Genomic DNA, 21,150 nt, shown 5'->3' on the forward strand with positions numbered 1-21,150 from the left:
GGGCAATATTCTCGAACCACACACGAAGGAAAAAAAAAATTATGGTATGTGTACATGTATTGGTGCATAGCCAGGGAGGCGGGGGGAGCGCTGCAGTCAGCCTGATGCCACGGCATCTTGACACTGGTGTTCACTAACAAAAAACACCAAAAAGGATCATCTTGCACATTCAGTGCAGAAGTAGGATTTAGGAATGGCAAGTACGATACATAATTCTGCTATGACCTTCCTGATTCCTCCTGCGCAACTCCCTCGGTGTCTCAGCTCTAGGTTGGCATATTAAGATACTATATAACCTGTTCTGCTACTCTATCTTTTCTATTAAAACTCAGTTCCTGGAATAGGACATACATGTTATTCATGAGAGTGACCTACATACCAGGGCCCTGAGTTTGTTTGACATGAACAAGGAAAGAGCAAATTTATAACTGAGTATCTTGGGCATGGATAAAGTGACTGTTTTGCTGTTTGCCTGGTTGCAGTCTTGAAACATAATGACAGTCCTTTTTTTTTTTAAAAAAAAAAAAAGAACAAACTGCTGAAACAAATGAGGAAGTCTGCCATAAAGACTTTAAAAATATTTTATATTTTTTATCTTTATAAATATATTTCTTTCACCCCATGTATTACAGACCATAGAAAATCTTTCCCTTTAGCAGTAATGTGAGTCATCTCCAGTTATTGCAGATTACTTAGTTTTCAGACAACTCCCTATTTCCACTACTCAGAGGGGATCATTTGACCCAACTGTTAAAACTTTTCAGAATGGTATTAAACTGTTCGCCTTCTTTCTTCCTTTCTTTTTTTTTTTTTTTTAATAGAAGACAGTGTGGTTTGCTTTTCAGCATTTCCTCTATGAAATTATCCTCTCTCTATTTTGTTAATCTTCAGCTTCTTCACTCTAGCCCATACAGATGACATGAATGCCAAACTCAGAGTTACAGGTGTTCTCTTCTGCTGACTTTTATAAAAGCAATTGTTGAGGTGCGGTAGATTTCTGTCCATTTTTGTTTTCCACCTCACTTCAAAGCATTTTCATCATCTTGCTTTTGAAGGGCCCATTTCGTGTTCTGAAATCCTTTTATATAGGATTTCAACCAGTTCCAAAGAGCTCTCTTCAGCAGCTTCAGTCTCTAGCTAGGTTGTTTTCTCTTTCTTACTAATGAGTTTCACTCTTTGCTTGTTTTGTGTTTCTCTTTCATTCTCCCTCAATATTTAACTAATTTTCAAATTCTGCTTTCCTGTCTTCTCTTCTTGATGAAGCACTGCACCTTTTGGCTCTTTGACTTTCTTACACCTAGCTGGAGCTTCAGTCTCAGCACTGGCTGTTGGGTTTTTTTTCTGCCTCAGGTTCAGCCTTGAAAAGATCATCACACACAAGTGTCTCACCACTTCACTAAGAGTCCAACCTGTATTTCCTTCTTGTACTTTAATTCCCATAGGCAGACATTTCAAGTAATTGCAATCATTCATACTTCAGAGGTAAACAGAGCTCGTGTTTGTCGTGGCCATTAAGCTCCCCTGTTGGAATATAGTATGATTGCCAACACGGTGGTATGATTGCCATCTTTAGACATCTGTTTTGAAGTCTCATATGTTTGATGTGTTGGTAAGTTAGCTTCTAATTGGTGAGTGATTTTTTTTCATGTAGTCAGTTATGGTAAGTTCTGTTCCCTCATAGTGTTGACACCACAGCCTGGATAGATGGAATGTTTCTTCTGCTGCCTGTGTGCCTGCACCTGCCACCCTGCCAAGGATTTCAAGTCCATCTTCCTCACAGTCCATGAGGGTTTTAATAAACTGGATCAGTTCTGTCATGTGCTAGTAAGTATTTTCCTCCTGCCAGCAAACTTTTGAGTGCACTGACTTCTGGAGCTTTCATCAGGAGCTGTCACACGCACAAGGGGTCAGCAGTACTCTTTGTTGAATGGCCACTTTTGCAAAAAGCCTAAATCTGTTTCCTTAACCAATTGTTTTTACTAGGCTGATTGTCAACTGTCTGTGCTTTATCCAGGCTTAGGACTGGGCAATTGCGTTAAGTCAGAGCATGCTGACAGGGCAGTTCCCTTGTGTTTTTACTACACTAATCAGTCAGTCTGTACGGTGTGCTGATATAGTACTTACACTGCAAATGCACCAAGGCAAGGACTACCTTTGTGTTCCATATTTGTACAGATAATTTCATCTGTCTCCCAATCCACAGTTATATTGTTTTATGCTAAGATCAATAATACATATTATTATAGTGGAATCAAAGAAAAGATCTTGCTGTTTCACCAGCAATCATCTTGGTTGATCTTAAGAGAGTAAGAAGTGTATTTTCCAGAGTTAAAAATGGAACTAGTGCTAGAGCTACAAAGTCAAAATCTGTAGTTAAAAGCCATAAAAGACTTGCATGATCTTTGAAACAAATATCAAAGACCATCTATCACTCTTTAAGAACATGCTGAAGCATGAAACAGCATGAAAACAAGTTTGCATCATGGTAGCTATTAAATGAGTGCATGATAAAAGAATATACCCTGAAGAACAAGACATTTACACAGAGAGGATGACAAGGGTAACTATGCTCAGCTTTTAAATACCTAGCTTTTAGAGTTTGGCTGCTGCAGTCAAATCTTCAAGCCTATTTTAGGTACTTCAGGTCTCACTCTACACTGTCTAAGAGACAAATTTAGCTCAAGGTAAAGGATTCTGAAGTGCCAACAAATTAGCAGGAAGGCACCAGAGAGTGTCAATAAGGGCTCTCTAGAGCTGAGATGGCCATTTCTTCTTGGGATTCACAGTCTAGACACTTTTTCCTGTGCTTGGTGCCTGAATTATTTCCAAGGCTGAAGAGAGATCACTCTTTTCTTTTAGAAAGACTTGGAAATGGAAGAAGCTCTTTTATACAGAAGTTACATTGTAAGAGACCATTCAACCATGATACAGAAAACCTAAGCTTCTGACCCTTTCTCTGCCTGGGCATATTTTTCTACAGCCCTCTGACTTTTCCAGCATAACAAAAGCAAGGAAACACAGATAGGAAAAGCAAAGCCAGAGATGACTAGACAGAAGTAGCACCCTTTCTGTTTTGCGTGGCGCTCAGCTCATGCTTCCTGACTGGGGAGGGATGTGTGTAGGGGTGGTGCAAGCCTGCTCTGTGTGCTAAGACTGAAGCCTGCTTAAGCTTTAGATTCACTGCAAGTATTTAACACTGCTTAGATTTACTTAGAAAACCATTGCCACTTGTTTTTCCTCAGTGAGCCACTCAATGGCTTTATGTGGTCAGCTGGATGGGTCTCCAGTCTGGTAAGGTCACAAGACACAGCAAAGCAGGGGGAACAGAACTGCCAGTGACTGGGAAATGACAAATGCTTTTCTTGGCAGGAAACCTGGTTTACGTGTACATGAAATATAGCCTGAATTTCTTTGTGGGTCTAACCCAAGATCACACAAAAAGTCTGCAGCAGAGGAGAACCAAACCCTTAAGCACCAGTACAGTGCCTGAAGGAAGACTGCAGTGGTTTTGTGTTTGTTTTAGGTAAACCTCTTGATTCAACACAGAGACACTGGATAACATGTGAGAACCAGGAAGTAACACCAACCCGATTGCTTTAAGCAAAGGACCACATCATAGAGGGCAAAAAGCAAAGGAAAAATCGAATTCCTTTCAGCCTTATTAGTCTAAAATGTGAACTGGAACAGAATCAGGGGATATCTAAAATATACATGCTATCTAATATAAAATATAAATTGCCACATTCTTCCCTCTGCGACGCCAGGGAACTGTACTGTACTGCCAGGGAACTGTGTATTGGGTAAAAGTGGAATTACTCAAGAGAGGAATTAGTCTTTTGGAAATGATTCACCAACTGCTGCCATTATTTAGTATTTTCCTTGTCACAGGATACAAAGTAAGGATCTGTGGAACATAGGAAATATCCTGCAGTATTTCAGCATTAAAAATATCAGTGTTCTGAAGGATCTTGGCATTTCTGAGAGGAACTGACTGGAGCATAATTTTATTTCAACTGAAATCTCTATCATTTGTGAAGGATCAGGTGCTAGATAAAGGTAATTTCTTTTTTCAGATTCGCAGCCAAACAAAGCACTTCTTACCCAATGCCATTAGCTATGGTATTAAAAAAAAAAAAGCACTCATATTTCTAATAGCACTTGTTTAGACTTTATTCCCTATTATTTTCTGTTTAATTTTTCTGCTTTTGATGTACTATTTAATATTTATTCCTTGCAGCAAATATATGTTGTAACACTATTGAAAAAATACTTGGAGCAGATTTTTTTTTGAATACTGATTATTTATTATCAAATACTTAACTTATGCCCGCTTTAGTCAAATTCAATGAGTGATTGATACTAAAGTACGTGCTACTGAGCTCTCTCTGGGCAGCAAAAAGGCTGTTCCAATAGTCTGTGAGCTAGTGGGCATTCTATGTGGATGATGAGAAGAGTTCGGTCACCAGGCAGCAGAATGGAGGCATGAGCATGCAAATCACCACATTGGCATTCATCTGTTGAGGTTTTTACACCAAAGATCCAGCAAGGAATTTCCTTGAAACTCTCAGGTGAAATAAGTGACGAAACCTGAATGGGGGGGTCAGGCTGCTGGAGTGCTCTGCCTGCTGCTGAACCTCCTGTTAGGGATGCTTGTTCTGCACAAATGCATCAAGCATCCCCAGCCAGAATTTTCTTGTGAAGCTCTGTGTAGATGAGAGTAAACTGGGTGCTTTTAAAACAGCATATATTTTTAAATCCTGGTGCAGACAGGCAGAGCTGAATTTTAGTACATAATAACTAGGTGAGATGAATGGTAACCCACATGGAAGACTTTCACTAAGTATGCAGCTGTATAAAATTAATCACAATATTGAAACTCCATCCCCTTTGCCCAGTTTCAAGTTCTGTCATAAATCAGCATTCATTCATTAGAGTGTTTGCTAAACATTGTGCCTTTTGTCATAAACCTTGGCTCAAGTTTATATGTATGCCAGTAGATTTATATTTGTATAAATCTAATCTGGCTAAGACTTCTGTTGCTCTTTGTTTGAACACACAGATTCCAGCCTTCATGGAGAGGTTTTACCAGAATTATTTTGAACCCAAGCTCCAAGAGAATCTCAGGGCCTGGCAGCCCTTTTGAAACAAGGGTTTAAAAAATGGGTTGCACAAACTCCCAGGAACTGAAACTGTAATATTTCACCTCTTTTTACCATGTTGCTGGGAAGGGGCTGAAACCAGAATCTTGGACCCAACTGTCCCAAACCTTGGAGAAGGTCAGATTCATTAAAAACTTGATATATAGCTCCAAACCAAACTCTGACCACTAATAGCTGTTTTTGACAAAACAGTTCTCTCAAAAAATGCTGTTTTGTTGGACTTAAGACATTTTGCAAGAATGTTTTGATTTCAAGGAAATTTTAAAGGAGAAAGAAAGTGAGCACAGTATTTCAATAATGTCAGAAAAATTTGCTTTGATATTTTTTCAAAGTACTTACATTTCATTACATGATTCATTACATTAGTATTTTATAACTTTTACACTATAGTAGAGTTACAGTGACATATCCTGGCATTATCAAAATACTTAACGTAGGTAAAATTTTGATCTTAACACTGCTGTAATAAAGGGAAAACACATGTACATATCTAAGAAAAAATAAGATAAAGATGATTTCAACACAGGCCTGCAATTCGATTTACTCACATGGAGCACAACACAGGCACAGAGCTCCACTGACTTCAGCAGTGATGATTAGGGCTGACAGTGCATGGGATTATGCCACATGTTTGATTAAATAAGCTTACTGATGTTCAAAGGAGGACATAGGCAGGTTCAAACCTCACCTGGGAAACTGCAGGCTTTGGTCTCACTTCTCAGCTGGTAGTTGTTATCTTTCAACTGCTCTGTCAGACAACCTAAAATATAGATGATTTAAGCTAACATGCTTGACTAAGTGTAGCAGAGAAGTGCTTTACGCAGTTAGCACCGGTCTCTTCCCATGCCTGAGACAGGCTAGCAGCAGTCATTCACTGTTTACTTCTGCATCATCATGGCAGCATCAAGGAGCATTGCTTTGCCACGTTTGGGCCTTAGGGAGTATCTCTCCCTTCTGTCCTATAATCTACTTGGGAAAGGGAAGACACAGACAGGAGGCCCAACTGTCCCCTCTTGTCTAGTCTGCATTTACATGAGGGATGTGTCCTTCTGTGATCATACTGACTTCAGAGCAGAAGAAAGGAGAAACTATCAGGGACAGGCACTAGCCTTGGCTGGGACATAGCAAGTAACACCACTGTCTCCCATAGCTGTTCAAACAGCATAAATGCCTAAGCTTCAGCTTGACTCAGGGCATTGACTGTCCTCCCCCATTAGGGCTGAGAGGGGACTTCAAGACGTTCAGCAGAGAAGCATGGGACAGTAACAGTGTGGACAACAGATGACCCATGAACAAAGCCAATGTGCAGTGTAGTTTTAGACAGGCTGATCTGACTACAGAACAAAAGCCTTGGCATTTTTAGTCCTTTTCAGGAATGCTTTCCTGTACTATACAGATCCTCTTTCTGGTCTTTACATATTCTGAGTACTAGAACCATATATTCCATATAAGCTAAATATATTTCCAAATATCAATATATACCTGTTATTTTATATGGAAAAAGTGTCTGCTTTTATATTTGGCAAAAAAAGAGTTAATGCCTGATGATGAATCTTTTGTGCTAGGAAGCTCTTGGATTGTGCCATTATCACTGCCAGCCCAGGTGGAAAACTTCAGGTACTGTTTCTGTTTATAAGAAGAATCATTAAAAAGATAATTCTCTTCCATTGTGACAGGTACATTTATATCTCTTTTACTGAAGGGTCTGCGAAGACATCCATGTTCTCACAGAGAACAGGCAATTGCCTTTTTGTTTTCCAGGAAGAAATTTGAGAAGACCGATGAAAAGAATTACTGAATAACATGAAGTGCTGGTCTGATACTGGCCAGAGACTCCTGACTAACAGTAAAAGTCTCTTGATCCCTCCTTGCAGAGCACATGGAACAGTCGGTCACTGGTTTGCAGGTAAGACTCGGGTATTTCCTTCTTGCAAAATGTTTGTGATTTAAGAGTTCAGCATTAAATTCTATATATACGCATTTCCCATAGAAAAGTCAAAGTGAAATTATGGGGAAGCTGGCGTTTAATAGACAAAACTTTTCAGTTTTTAAAGGAAATTGCCTAAAGCAGCCGTTTATTTAATTATTCAATCTCTTTATATTTCATTAAATAAAAAGTTTCCCTGCAGCTATTCCTGCTCTTATGATTTATTCAGAAATAGAGAAGGGAGAAAGAATGACAAATAATGAGAAGGAAAAAAGGCTGCTTGGTTGAAGCACGCAGCAGAACAGAATAAAAACGTGAAGGTACTAAGACTAGCAACGTGTCTCTTGGCAAACAGTGGCAAACAAAAAAAGATATTCTAAATATACATTGAAAACACATAGATCTGTATACAACAGGACTGCTTACCCAAGCTTATTTTTGCAAATACATAATTAAATACTATGCATAGTGAGTACTCTCACCCTGTTTGAGGATTGCCTGAATGGAAGTAACAGGTAATTGAGAATTTGTTACTTTATTCAAAACATGGTGCCAGAGAAAGACTTATTGAATGGTCTGAAAGATGCCTAGATGCTCAGGCATGTTCACATCCAGTCTTGCACTTTATCTTAATGGCTGGACAGAGTCCCACTGAAATCAAAGAACTTGTATGGTATTTCAGGTCCATGTAACTGAAATAGGTCACAAGGCTAGTCCTTTATTTTTTTTTTCTGAAAAGGAAGAAGTAAACATATTTGTTATCTACATATACATTTTGCAAGGCATCAAACATGCAAAACCAGAGGAACTGAGACAGTGTAATCTTTATGTAACTACAAATACATACACCATTAAAGCTACCTATTACATCTAATTTTTTTCTCATGCAAGTAATTCTTTTTATTTAAATGCACTAAAGACATATTCAGCTTTGCTCAATATAAATTTTTGTTTTGTATCAGTTTAATCTTCTGGTTGCATGTTTTCCCCAAGTTATCTAGAATCTCCTGGATTTCTCTTCTTGGAGATATGGGAAGAGTAGGAGTGAAGAAAGTAATCAGGAATCAACATTTTTGTATGCAAGTCTTAAAGAACAAAATAGATCCAAAATTCATACTAAATGCTGGAGGTAATGCCAAAATACAGGCATATATTTCAAAATTCTGACCGTGTCCCATATCAAGTGATGCCTTGGAATATTTGGAAAGCTGAAACAAAAATTTTAGAAAAATGCACTGTCAATAGTGCTTGTGGCAATGGTATATAAATGCCTAAAAACATCCCTGCACAGTCCACTGAATGCAAACTAACAGCTGTATTGAAATATATTTAAGGTTTTAAGTAGTGATTTTCACACAGAGATGAAAATAAAAATAAAGCACATCAAACTATCAAAACTAAACAAAACATGTACCAAGAGCTGGTTTTCAGGACAGAGGCTTAAAGAATTACCCACTTACGCTTTTTCTTACAATTGAATTCACATACTCCCCACAACAGACATGCAAACTGCATAAAAACAGACATTTATTTGGAATCCTCCTAATTATGGCCAGTAGTTCCACTGAATAAATAAATGCCTTGGTCTTGCTATTGGATCAACAGGAGTTAACCTGCTGTGAGCTCTGCTAGCTTCCAAGAAGCTCTGTAAGGAACAAAACTGTATACATGTCGGCTCATTTCCAAACTGAGGGCCTTGTTTTGCCAAACAAACACCAGCTATAATAACTAAAGAATTAAAATGAGTTTGAGGCTCCCTGCCCACTCTATGTCACTGATCTGTACTTCATGTAGGACTGAGGAAATTCCTTGATTCTAATCTTGAGGGAAAACAATGCCATCTAAAATATTTTTATATATTCAACACACAATTTTTATTGCAGACAACCATATTTCTACCTAACTCCCTCAACCTCACTATATAGTCCATTGAATTTAAATTAACTCACGTATGAAAGGCATACAGAAGCGGGTATCTTGCATACAGAAGTGGGAATCAGGGATCAGACTGAGTCCTTTTAAGAAACAAAACACTTGGGAGTTTCAAGTTTCAGACCAGGTGCTTGAAAAATTGCCTCCCTATATTCCAACTGTATTTTCTTTCACGCTCACAGGCCTTTTCCAAGCTTAAACATAAGCAGAAAATCCCATACAGACTGCTCAATAGTCTTAAGCATATTACAGGCAGGACTTTTGATTACCCGTCTGGTCCGGAGATGAGTGTAGGTTACAGCCTTCTCCAGTCTTATTCATCTATTCCTAGATCTTTACAAATAAAATCATATTATTCCAGCAACCAAAACAGAGTAGGGAAGAGGAACGAATTTCCACCTCTGGCTGGCAGACAGAATTAGATAGTTCAGTATGTTAGTAAAGAAGGAAACTGTATTTGCAGCCACCAAATTATTCAAAAAGTGTTAAGAAACTAAGCTGAGCTGTTTCTTCTGTGTTGAGTGTAATAGTGTGCCTGAACAAAGTGGGAGGCCTACCTGCTCTCAGGCGACTGTACTGCATACTTTCAGAACTGAGGTGAAACAATATGCTGAGCTTACCATTACTCGTGACATATTAAGGCTGTCTGCCTAGTTTGGTCTTAGAAGGACAAGAAACACAAACTTGGGACCACAGAAACAAGTTCTCTGAATGACTAAAAGCAACCTGTGCCTGTTGTCTCTCAAAAACTGTCTCCAAATAATTAAGTTAGAGAACAACAACAACTATTATAATTGTATGTAGCTCATAAAATGGCTGCTTCCTTCCAGCAGCTGCCCAAACAGCATCATGGGAATTGTTTGGAAAAAACATCCCCTGGCTCATGTTCCTGGCAGAACTGGCAGTATCCTCACCACCGAAGAGATTGTCTCTTAAAATGCTGGTCCAAACTTTAGTGCATCTGTGGAGGAGAAGGTGTGCTGACTAAGCCCATTACATTGAAGAGATGGTTCTGATGGTGGCAGTAGTGGAAGTGCTGTTGGTCCTGGGTTTGGCTGTGGAGTCAGACTCTCTCTGCTCACCCACTACGTTTTACAAAAACTGCTGGATCCGGCGCTTCCCAGGTCTTCTCATTGACCTGCAGGAATCACAGAAGAGAGGAGCCCAGGTGCTGAGGATTTATGCAGAAGTTTCGCCCCAACAGTGCAGCAGAACCTGCTGCCTTCTGAGGAATGGTGAGTGTTTATTATCGAGATTGTGGCATACATTAAAATTTGCATCATAACATATGAGGAAAAACATTTGGGGTAGTTTTTGTATAAACATTCCTTCATTTGAAGAAGAAATCATGCAAAAAATTGGGATATATGTATTTTTGAGCCAGGAAAGCAGAGGCACATTTTAACTTTTTCCCCATCTTCAGTCCCATAGAAAGGAATTTGATAATCTGAATTTTCTAGAAGACTACACTAGAAATACATGAAAATCTTAGGGTCTGCTTTGAAATTTTAGATCTCTGTTACAAAGTTTGTGGGCAATGCTAACATTAAAACAATAACTCTTCAGTATCCATCACCATCTACTCCTGTAGACAATGCCAGGTGACACTGATTCCAACAGGACTCTTCTTCATGGAGTACGATACTAGACTTGGACATGGTGAGGGGGAAAGGAACACACAATTTGGCCTTGTCTGAGATACAAGAATATTCATTTCCTTGGAGAGAGCACTCTCTTGTTCTTTGTTTACACCATGCTTCTGGTACAACACAGGTATAACATTAGGATGAGCAATAAAGTTATAGTAATAAATAATAGCAGGTATTCAGCTGGCAACGCCTTTTCCCTAGCCTTGTAAATTCAGATGTGCAATAAAAACAAAAAAAACACATTGCTTGTCTTAAACCCAAGACTACACTTTCTCTACATCACATTGCATTGGTACACTACAAGAGTATAATTATGGGTGTACATGAAGTGTGTGTCTGTGGTGCCTAAATTTAACTACAAAACTCACAAGACTTGAAAGGTTTTTGGATATGGAGAATGAAAGTGAGCTACCAGTTACTAGAACCAGTCAATATACATTTTGATGAAATTTTGAATTATGAGCAAAAATATGACCTTGACAACCTGACACTGAGATAACCAACGTAACTGCCAGCAGCATTCCTAGTAAGAGTCAACTTCTTTGTTAAATATTATAAGGAAAGAACAATTATATTCATTTCAGCAATGTTTTTCCTATTTGGAGAATAAACTTTTTCTCGTAGAATATGGGACTGGACACCTTTCAAAGATAAGTAATGGTAACTTGGAATCTTGTTTTTATAATGTTACATAGTCAAGCACAAATTTGTTACAATCTTAACTAAAATACAGAGACATTAGGTGGCATTTCAAAGGTACGCTTTAAATTAGCTTCTGGTTTCCTTATAATACCAAAGAGACAGATGTAGTCACTATCACTATTGCCAATAAATGTCCTAATTAATATTTCAAGAAATGTTGATAAGAAGTTTGATATGAGAATTTTCTTTGCTGCATTCTCAGTAATAGCACAGTTACTGAAAGCTAATCTTACAAGATAAAAAATTTTGAAATAATTTAAAAACCGGAAATAAAATATGTTGTTTTTATCTCCCCAAACTAATGCAAAATATCTTACAGCATGCTTTTAAAGTTTTCTTCCTGACCAGAGAACTATCCTTCCTTACCAAAAAAAAGCTTAGTGACTTATTTTTCTCACTCGATTTTATGCAATAATATCCATCACAGATCCCTAAGAGAATATATCCACAGAAGCCGAGTTCTTCAGATGAGATTTTTTCCTACTATTTAATATTTTCATAAAGCTTGCAAAGTAGTCATTAAAATGAAAAACATTTATAATTACGTTTTGCAAAAAAAAAAAAGTTTCTAATGACAACAGAACTTTGCACAAACTTGGAAAACTGGAAAGGTTTCAAAGATTTCACTCCTCCCTTCAAACAAATATAAGTATTTATAGGTGTTTTATATATTCTTAAATAAGATAATCTCTATATCAGAAACCTGCATAGTATTAAAAAAAAACCCCAAACATAAAGTATACTATTAGCACAAAACATCCATTATTTGACAAAATTCAGAACATTGTATACCTGGGTCTGAAGGCAAGGGTACATACTGCTACATGTGATGCAAGTGAAGAACAGTTTTCTGTTGGAAGAAAAATCACCAATGTGAACAAAGACCTGAAAATTGTGATTTTTCAAACAATGACTTCAATAATACCACATTGTTAGTGTTTGCAGAGTGTTTAAGAATCCCTGAACAAACCATATCATAGAAAAGCAAGTACTACGTAGATATTTCACAGAAATATTTGAAGGGCTTTGTCTTTTAAACTTAACTTATGCTAAAAATGATGCAAAATGTTTACTGATGCCTAGAAATATTTCTATATTCAGAATTATTTTCTTAAAAATAGTCACTGGATTTTAAATTCGTTTATCTGTAGAAGCCAATTTTTTTTTATATATCACCTGTAGAAATGCCTGTAGTCCTCAGGAAGTATATTAAAATAGTTATGTACTGGCTAAATATGCTTCTCTAACACTACAAAATGTTTCTAATTTTTAAAGAAAAATGTAAACCAATTGGTATATAATAAAGCCAACGCTTTCTGTAATCCCTGTAAGATTATCATTCTGTCTTCCACAAGTTATGTTCTTCCACTGTTTTGATAATCATAACCTTCTCTGTACCAGTCTTACTTTCATAAGTATCTGCTCTAAGCTCAAGTTCCTATGACACAGAACTGTAAACTGATGAAGCCTAACTAGAGGTAAATAGGGGACATGAAAATTACATCAGTGAAAGAAAAATTGCCAGTCATCATCTTGATTTAGCTTTGATGACAAATCGTATCTTAGCCTTGCTATCATTAGAATTTAGGATACCAGTTTCACTTGTAAATATTACTGGTTTTGTTTCAGCTAGGCAGACAACCTTAATCTTTTTATGTAAGTAGCTAAAAACCACAGGACAATATAAATTCTGTAACAGCACTTCTGCCATGATTTTTTCTTCCATAGAGCCGCTGAATTTGTATTGTTTAGACAAACAGAGTGCATTTTCGTTGCAAATTTGTATTCAATTAATCATATACATTTTTTGAAAATAATGCTTCTCTCTTAGGGCAGGTAAGTTCATTATGATGGAAAAAACATTTTCAAGGTGTGTGTTTACTGTGTTAAATCTATGATGCAGTATTGAGGCTACTAGATGAAAAAATACAAGTAATACAGAAAAGATAGTAAGCACAGGTTTAGTGTATTTTCTTCCTTTTCTCATTTGTAGATAGGTTAGGGATTTTTTTTTTTTTAGTTGCACATAAAAAGGAAAGAGTTGCATGACTTTTTCTGTTGTTCATTGCAGAAGTATTACAAATTATTTTCATTACTTACAAATGTGAGAAAAATGTTTGGAATAAATACCTAAGTAAATAGAATACATTTATGAAGCTAGGTAGTTTCCTAACAATTTATGTAAAATAAAGCTTTTTCATAAGGGTGTTACACAAATATACTAACTAAAATGCTTTTCCAATATTAAAAAAAAGTCACAGAATTATTTTACAATTGTTTGCCTGAAGCAACTCTTCAGCCCTGTTAATTCACATGTTCTAGACAGTTACATTGACAAACACAGATCTTATCTTAAAAGTTCATTTCATACACAAATTTTCCAATTTAGAGTCAGAAGGTATGCTACAATTTTCTGAAGTGCAAAGCTTGAGAGTCAGAATAAGTATCAGAAAAGTTCTCCTTATCTGTTTTAATAATTTACAGTATTTTCTGCTATTGAATGTGTCCCCTGCTCTGCCAATACTTTTTTTAATTGTAGGTAGCCATTCAGGTTATTAGTTCAGGTATGGAGGTTACATTCAACGCAGGTAAAATAAAATAAATAAACCCCCCAAAACTTCATACAACTGAAACAAAACCTATCATTAATCCTGCTCCAAACACATTGATATAAAATAAAATTAACTTTTGACTTGATATTTTGACTTCAGATTTTGATGTCCGGTGAGACTCTGAAAGAAGACTTTCTTGCTATTTATATAGTGTGACTCTAACCATAAGTATTGTAGCATATATTTTCAATCTGAATCTTAAACCACTAGGATTTGGGCATCTATATACTTTTGAAAATTGGGTTTCAGTGACAAGTTGTTCAGGCAGATTTCATTATTACTTTTACCTTGATTTCCAATGTGAGAACATAGAACTGAACCTCCAAACATAAATAAAGACTTGTCTAAACTACTCTATTCACAGAAATACAATAGCCCAAAGGCAAACAAGGAAAACAAATGGGAACTGGCAGCGGGGCAGGATGGCACTTACTTACTGTAGTTCAGGATGTTTTTTTAATAGTCTGGGTGAAATGAATGGTTGTGGTCCAGTTTTAGGTAGACAGGTATATTACACAAGAGCAAACATCTCAAAGATGTCTTCCTTGATAACTTTACTTTTAGAAATGGTCCACTCACTGCAGCTGAGATGTAAAGGAAGGCAACTGGTAGGACTACAAGCTAAAGCATACAATTTTATGTTATTAGAGGCACATTTAGAATTCAGGTGGCTATTCTATTCCTTCTTCTTAATATAAGAATATAGTTATAAGTAGTTCTACTTTACTGACTAGGTGCTTAATTAGTCTGCATGATAATGAGAGAAGCACAGATTTAAAGTACTATAGAGCTGCCCAGTATTAATGATCTTCTGATGTTAAATAATGTAATAACATGCAAAATGCAATGTTTATTATGCTGATAAGCTCAACTTTATTCTTTTTGCCTTATAGTTTCCTGCAATGTAGCAGTGTTCTACCACGTAGCTATTCATGAGAATATGAATTGCCTGCACATGTCTTGTCCAGCATTGGAAAGTTGCATACTAAAGGCTAGAATCAATGTCATTTTGTACAACATCACAACAGGTAACTAAGCATTTCGTTTATAAAAGCTTAAAACATAGCAGCTATAGGAAATGTTAAAATTATACTAGGTCAGTTGCTGTGCTAAAAATGTGTAAGACTTTTTTCCTTTTTCATTAATGTACCTACTTCTAAGAATACTTCCCCCCTTTCTTCCATTCAGTATTTGAGAAAGGACCTTGAAGATACACTCTGCTTTCAGGATTCATGCTCTGAGTACCTAATCAATACTATGCTTGGGGAAAATACCATACCAGATCTGAAAGACTAAGAGGCGAGACTGCCCACTGCTCCATGTCCCCAGATCCAACCAGTAGCAAGGCTGAAAATGTATTCCCATTAGGTACACGCACAAAGAGTACACATACATACCGCAAGTACAAACATACATACAGCCAGCCACACGGGTAACACAGACAAATGCATAAAGCAGACAGACAAACACAGGCAGCACCAAGAGCCTCATCCTGCTTTCTCTGGCTGTGCAGGATGGAGATCTGCTAGTGAAAAAACATATATACACGGATATGTACAATGCAGATCCCCCCAGCAGCTGGGCTCGTTCAGTCTGCCCAGTAGCTGCCCCTGGGCCTGTCTCCCCAGTTGCTGGCACCTGGATGTACGAGCCTCTGAGGGCGCAGCCCCCCTCCAGTTGCTGGAGCAGACTGTCACACACACACACAGAGCTGGCCAGGACTCCCTACACCCCAGTAGCCTAGATCCCTCCCTTTTCTCACCTTTGGTTCCTTCTCTAAGCATCCCATAGTAAGTCCTGTGCAATCCCAAAATGCACTTCTCTTGCAGCCCATAAGGTGCCCCATACCCCTAGGCAGTGACACCCCCAGTCCAAAAAGTGTCAATGGGTAGTATTTGGGCTCCCTGACCTGCCGTTGTCTATGTATGCTCCTGTGGTGGGTGTGCAGATGAGCTTTTAGCACATCAACTAACATTGTTTATTATTTAATAGGGATTGATCCAGATCTTCTTATATTTGAAAAACTGACATCCAAAGAGCCAAATAATCACTCCTCACCAAACAAATACAAAAGGCAAAACAGCACAAAGGCCACCGAGTGGGAAAGATGCCAGCATCATAACACCACGTCAAGTTCTCTTCTGCTCCAAGCTCCATCTTCTACTGTTAGCCATGACTTAACAGCAAACGCTTACACCTCCAGTACAAGCCTGACAGTCCAAAAAAATGAAGTTACTACTTATTCCAGGACAGAAGCTTTTCCACCAGATGATCATTTTGCTAAGAGGACAAGCACAACTTCAGTAAGAACTAGGTCAATCACCAGCTCAGACAAGAAGACTGCACACTCAACTTTGATATCCAAGTCTGCCGAGCTATTATCCCACATGCCCACTCCTCCTCGTCTGAACAGCAGTAAGCAACACTTGAATGAAACCAAAGGCTACAGTGGTAGGAATTATACTTCGGATAATGAGGCACCTGCTTGGGAAGCTGCAGCTTTGGGTGTCTGGTTGATTCCTGTTGTTCTTTGCTCTTCTCTCATCTTCCTTTGCTGTTGTACTGTTGCTTTCACAGCAGGGCGTTGCAGAAATAGGAGAGGTCAGTATAAGCCCATAAGGAGAAGAAGAACAATGTCGAGACAATTCATAAAATATACTACTGTCAAAGGTAATTTGTAAAATACTGCCACCATCCTTGTTTTGGAACAAATAGCTTTTTAAAAATGAATTGTATGTACCAGCTTATTTCTTTTACAGAATCAAAGATAATTTTTTCACTGATGGTTTCAGAATCTTTCAGTTGTAATTTAATTCTCAACAGATGACACAATCCCCTGTCTCTCTAGGTAAGAAATACATACTCATAGCTCCCAGTGCATTCTCAGGGGTTTTCGAGCACATTTTGGTTCATAATCTGACCCAGACTAATGCCTAACAAACAGTATACGCTGTCCCTAATTTAAGAGAGCAGATTCACTGCAGCTGTACTTATCCTTTCCCCTGATTTTGAACTAACCTGAGAAAATTAAGTGTAAGTGCAATCAGTAAAACTGACTGAAGCTTTATAGTATCATAAAATCACTTAACTCTAATCATCCTTGAATTGCTTCAGATCTAGTTGTTTCTATAAAAACTGTCATTTTTTCTCCAAGTTCTAGATTGCCCTTTTTTCCCCATTTATCCCTAACATCAAGAGAAAACAATTTAGCCAGCACTCTTTACCCCTCCAAAGAAAAACACCAAAACAACCCGCATCCCCAGAACTACTGAATAATTCCATTAACTCATGCCAAAACATCTGATCATTCAATCTTTATGCTTTACTTTCTCCCAGCTTTTCACTTCACTCTTCTGATAACAATCACTTCAAATGTTTTTCAAGCCCTCCCCGAAGCACCCTCAGACAACTGCTTTTGTAAAGTTACGTGCTCTGCAATGCATTGATAAACCCATTCTGTTATTGGCTAAGGAAAACACAAATGCAGCTAACATTTGTTCTTGCCTTGCAATTAGCATCGATCTGTGTTGTTCACCTTGACTTGCTTTTTCTTGCCTACTCATATTTATCATTTACATCATTAGCTTTTTAAAATAGGGACAGTCATTTAATGTATGTTGCACAGGACTATACAAAATGTTTTGAAAGCTCTATGTTAGCTTTATAATAAAACCCCCTTTTTTTGTTTCCTCGTCCTGTATAGTCTATTCATAAAAGTGCTCCTCCTGAACATAAACCAAGCAAGTAGATCAACAAGGTAGCAAGGTATTTCCTTGCCTTACCTTAACTCAGGAAGTTTGCTTAGCAAAGCAAACATTTTCAACAGTAACCAGGATTGTTGTTCTTTTAAAATTGTTGACCTTTCAAGAGTTTCTCACTGTCTTTACTTGCTGTAAGAAGTTTCTATTTCCCAGACAAGTGTAAATGTTATAAACAAAACAAAATAAAAAAAAATTAAAAAATAAACCTGATTGTCACATGTCTATGTGGCAGAAAATTATTTTAAAACTAGTAAAATTCATGCAATATTCAAAAACTACAGTGATGAGGTTGTAAGGCCACATGAATACCTAATTACAGTTCAGCAGGTTGGATTCAGAGGAAAACACCTGCCTAAAATTATATTTTAGCCCAGATTGATCAGCACCATAGCTTAGGAAACTGAAGGTTTAAAAAAAATTGTTTATAGCATTTGATTGACCTTTTATGCTAATTTTTACGTAATAGAAGAGGGACTGACACAGGACAAGAACAACATTTTAAAGGAGTGGGTTTTTTTAATCAGTTGAAATAACACGAAAGCAATTCCTTCTATTTTAGCTAGAAAAATTAGAGTTAGGTATGATTTGTTTTTAAGGGCAGTTCTATGCTTATATGTAAAGTGATACAAACTCTGGAGATGTACCCACTGCATGATGTACTTAAAATTTCAACAAGCTGACTGTCACTGTTTAAGGCTGGGGTGGCTATTACACTGGTGGCAGACGCTCTCTATTAACCCTCCTCCCCCTGCCAGAAGGGGAAGGGAAAGGGAAAAGGGAGAGAGACTTATGGGTTGGAAAGTTAAAACATTTAATAAACTATAATAATGAAAAGAGTATAATAATAATAATGGAAATAATTAAATATATACAAATATATACAAAACCAAGACCGAGCTCTCCCGATGTCAGTCACATCACCCCTGGCACTGCAGGGCAGGCTCTGGGAAGGCCCAGGCTGGGCCCAGCGACAGATGGGAACTGGATTCAGGGATGCACGGATCGGGATCGGGGGCAGCAGAAAAGTGGACAGAGTCCTCTTTGGACACCGGCCATAGAAGAAGGGCCGAGACCCTTGTGATCCCTCAGCTTTATACTGAGAATGACGTGTATGGGATGCAATACCTCAGTCAATTTTGGGTCACCTGTCCTGTCCGCTCCTCCCTGCAGGTCCGACCCTTCTACGGCTCCTCACTCGTAATTAGTGAGGAATTTAGCAGTGACCTTGGTTTCTCTAAGACCAAGTACAGCAAGAGCCTTTCTGCATAACATCCCTACCGGTGCCTCAGTGATAACTATAAACTTCGAGCGTTATCAGTGCTAGAAGCAGACACTGTCTGCAAAACAGGTAGTTAGTTTCAGAAAGTGCAGTTACTTAGAAGAGACTTAGCTGAAAGTAAAAATCACTGAAAGGAAAATTGGTCTGTTTTAGGCCAAACCAGGACACTGACTTTTATTATCAAATTCCACTCTTCTAAGTCATCATGTGTCTGAATCTAGCACATAGTTTAACAATCATAAAAATTTCAACTAACAGTGATGAGACCCCAGGGCTCTTCTGAGATAAAGGAAGTTGACAGGTATTCTTTTTGAGGTTTTTAACACCAAAAGAAAGTGAGTAGGAGAGAGACACCACGATACTCTATAATGTATCAAAGGATGAATGTGGTGACATTGTAAATAAAGAATGTATTTCTCATGTGCTCATCATCTTAGGGTAATCTTCATGGATCTGACCCCGAAATGGAAAATCCTCAGATCTGACTCATTTCATTAGGAAACAAAGGCACACATATGTCAGAGGAGGAACTCGGCTTCTCAACCTGTAGATTGCTGTGATGTGCTTTATATCCTTTCACCACAACTTGCGCTGAAAATGGTGATGTGCACAGAGATCATCAGTATGATCTTTTTTAGACTAGGAGCTGCAGACCAAGTGCTTCAGGAGTGTCTTTGTACAGTGCTCTACCAACCAAATTCTGAAGGAAATGTTCACAGCTCAGTGAAACACCTTTCTGTTAAAGACACAAGGAGGCATAACTGATTTTCATTTACAAAGTCTTAATCAGAAAATGAAAAGTTTGCAAAGTTCATGTTTTGATCTCTACCTCAGATAACATTCAGATGCTTCACACATCATGACAACCTGATCAAATACATTAAATAAACAAAATAATTAACCACATGCTCCAAGGCAAGTTGTGGTACTTTTCATCTCACTCAGTACTGATGACAAGCATGTTTTGTCATAGGATTCTCCCACAAAACACTTCAGCCAGCATTGTCATGTCAATTTGCAATGAAAGTGCTTTTAAAACTATTTTTTTCTCTCCATAATTTAAAAAATAACGTAACCAAGGAAAACACATTTTAAAACCAACTTACATCTAACATCTAAAGATACAACAAAAGCAGATCTAAAATCCAGCTAGTTAACTTTCTGCTTGTTTATTCACTACCACAGGAATAAATATCCAATGTAATGCAGTAATATGTAAGCGTCTTATTTAATTGTCTCTTTGTCTGAAATGGTCAAAACAATCGAAACTGTGAAGTGTATGTTTGCTGCCAAAGAAGGGCTCAGCAAAAAACGCACTTTGAAGAACATCGCATTTTTATGTAAGAGTTAAAAAGCCTAAACCTAGACCCAGAAAAATACTTTGTAAGAAACTAGATCTGCACCCTGTGGTGCCCTTCTTCAGGCTGAGTAGAGCCATTAAAATTCTGCTTGCGTTCACATTACAGTCTCAACAGCTCCCGAAGAGGTTACCTGAGAAATTAAGGCATTTTAAACTGCACGAACTTTCAAGACCTTGCAGCACTGAATTCCAAATATAATTTCTCCTGAAAATCAGGGAACATACTAAAATTATTACTGCTACATAATTGCATATAGTTTTTAGGATACAGAATCCACATGCAGGCAGTTTAGTCCAATTCAGGTAGAAAAATTATGTTGTTTACCTAAAAATTCGCCGCCCATAGTTTCAGCTGGATAACGTGTTTCAGCTTTCTTAGGCTAGTGTTTTGCCAAGCATTGCTGAATATGAGTTATCTTCGATTACAGAGGTATATGCATTTTGTGTTATATTTAGTTGTTTCATACTTTGAATATTTTTTTTTTTTTTTTTTTGAAGATAAGAGAGTGCACGACACCTCTTTCTCCCTACTTCACGTAGTGAGATTTGCAGAACTGTTAAACAGTTTGAGGCAGTAATATTGTAACACAGTGCCCTTTACTCATTAATTTAGCATATTGAGAAGAACGCATTTCTGATTTAACTCATTATTTAATCATGCATATGAAACAGGGAAAGACGCTTAAATATGTAATATAGATATTTATAATCTACTGCTGAACATGAAGCTACTAAAGGAAGATCATTGCATGTGTAAGGCAACGTAGTT

General features: G+C 37.6%; 1 protein-coding gene across 1 annotated transcript; it reads left to right on the forward strand.

The window, feature by feature from the left end:
- The first annotated feature begins 10,024 nt into the window (after positions 1–10,024).
- MANSC4 (MANSC domain containing 4) lies at positions 10,025–16,662 on the forward strand. Its single transcript, XM_068402386.1, has 3 exons — positions 10,025–10,253; positions 14,875–15,009; positions 15,974–16,662. Exons 1-3 carry the CDS (start codon positions 10,025–10,027, stop codon positions 16,660–16,662), a joined length of 1,053 nt encoding a protein of 350 aa, XP_068258487.1.
- Positions 16,663–21,150: the final 4,488 nt, after the last annotated feature.

This window comes from Nyctibius grandis, chromosome 5, assembly GCF_013368605.1.
Source record: "Nyctibius grandis isolate bNycGra1 chromosome 5, bNycGra1.pri, whole genome shotgun sequence".
NCBI lineage: Eukaryota > Metazoa > Chordata > Aves > Nyctibiiformes > Nyctibiidae > Nyctibius > Nyctibius grandis.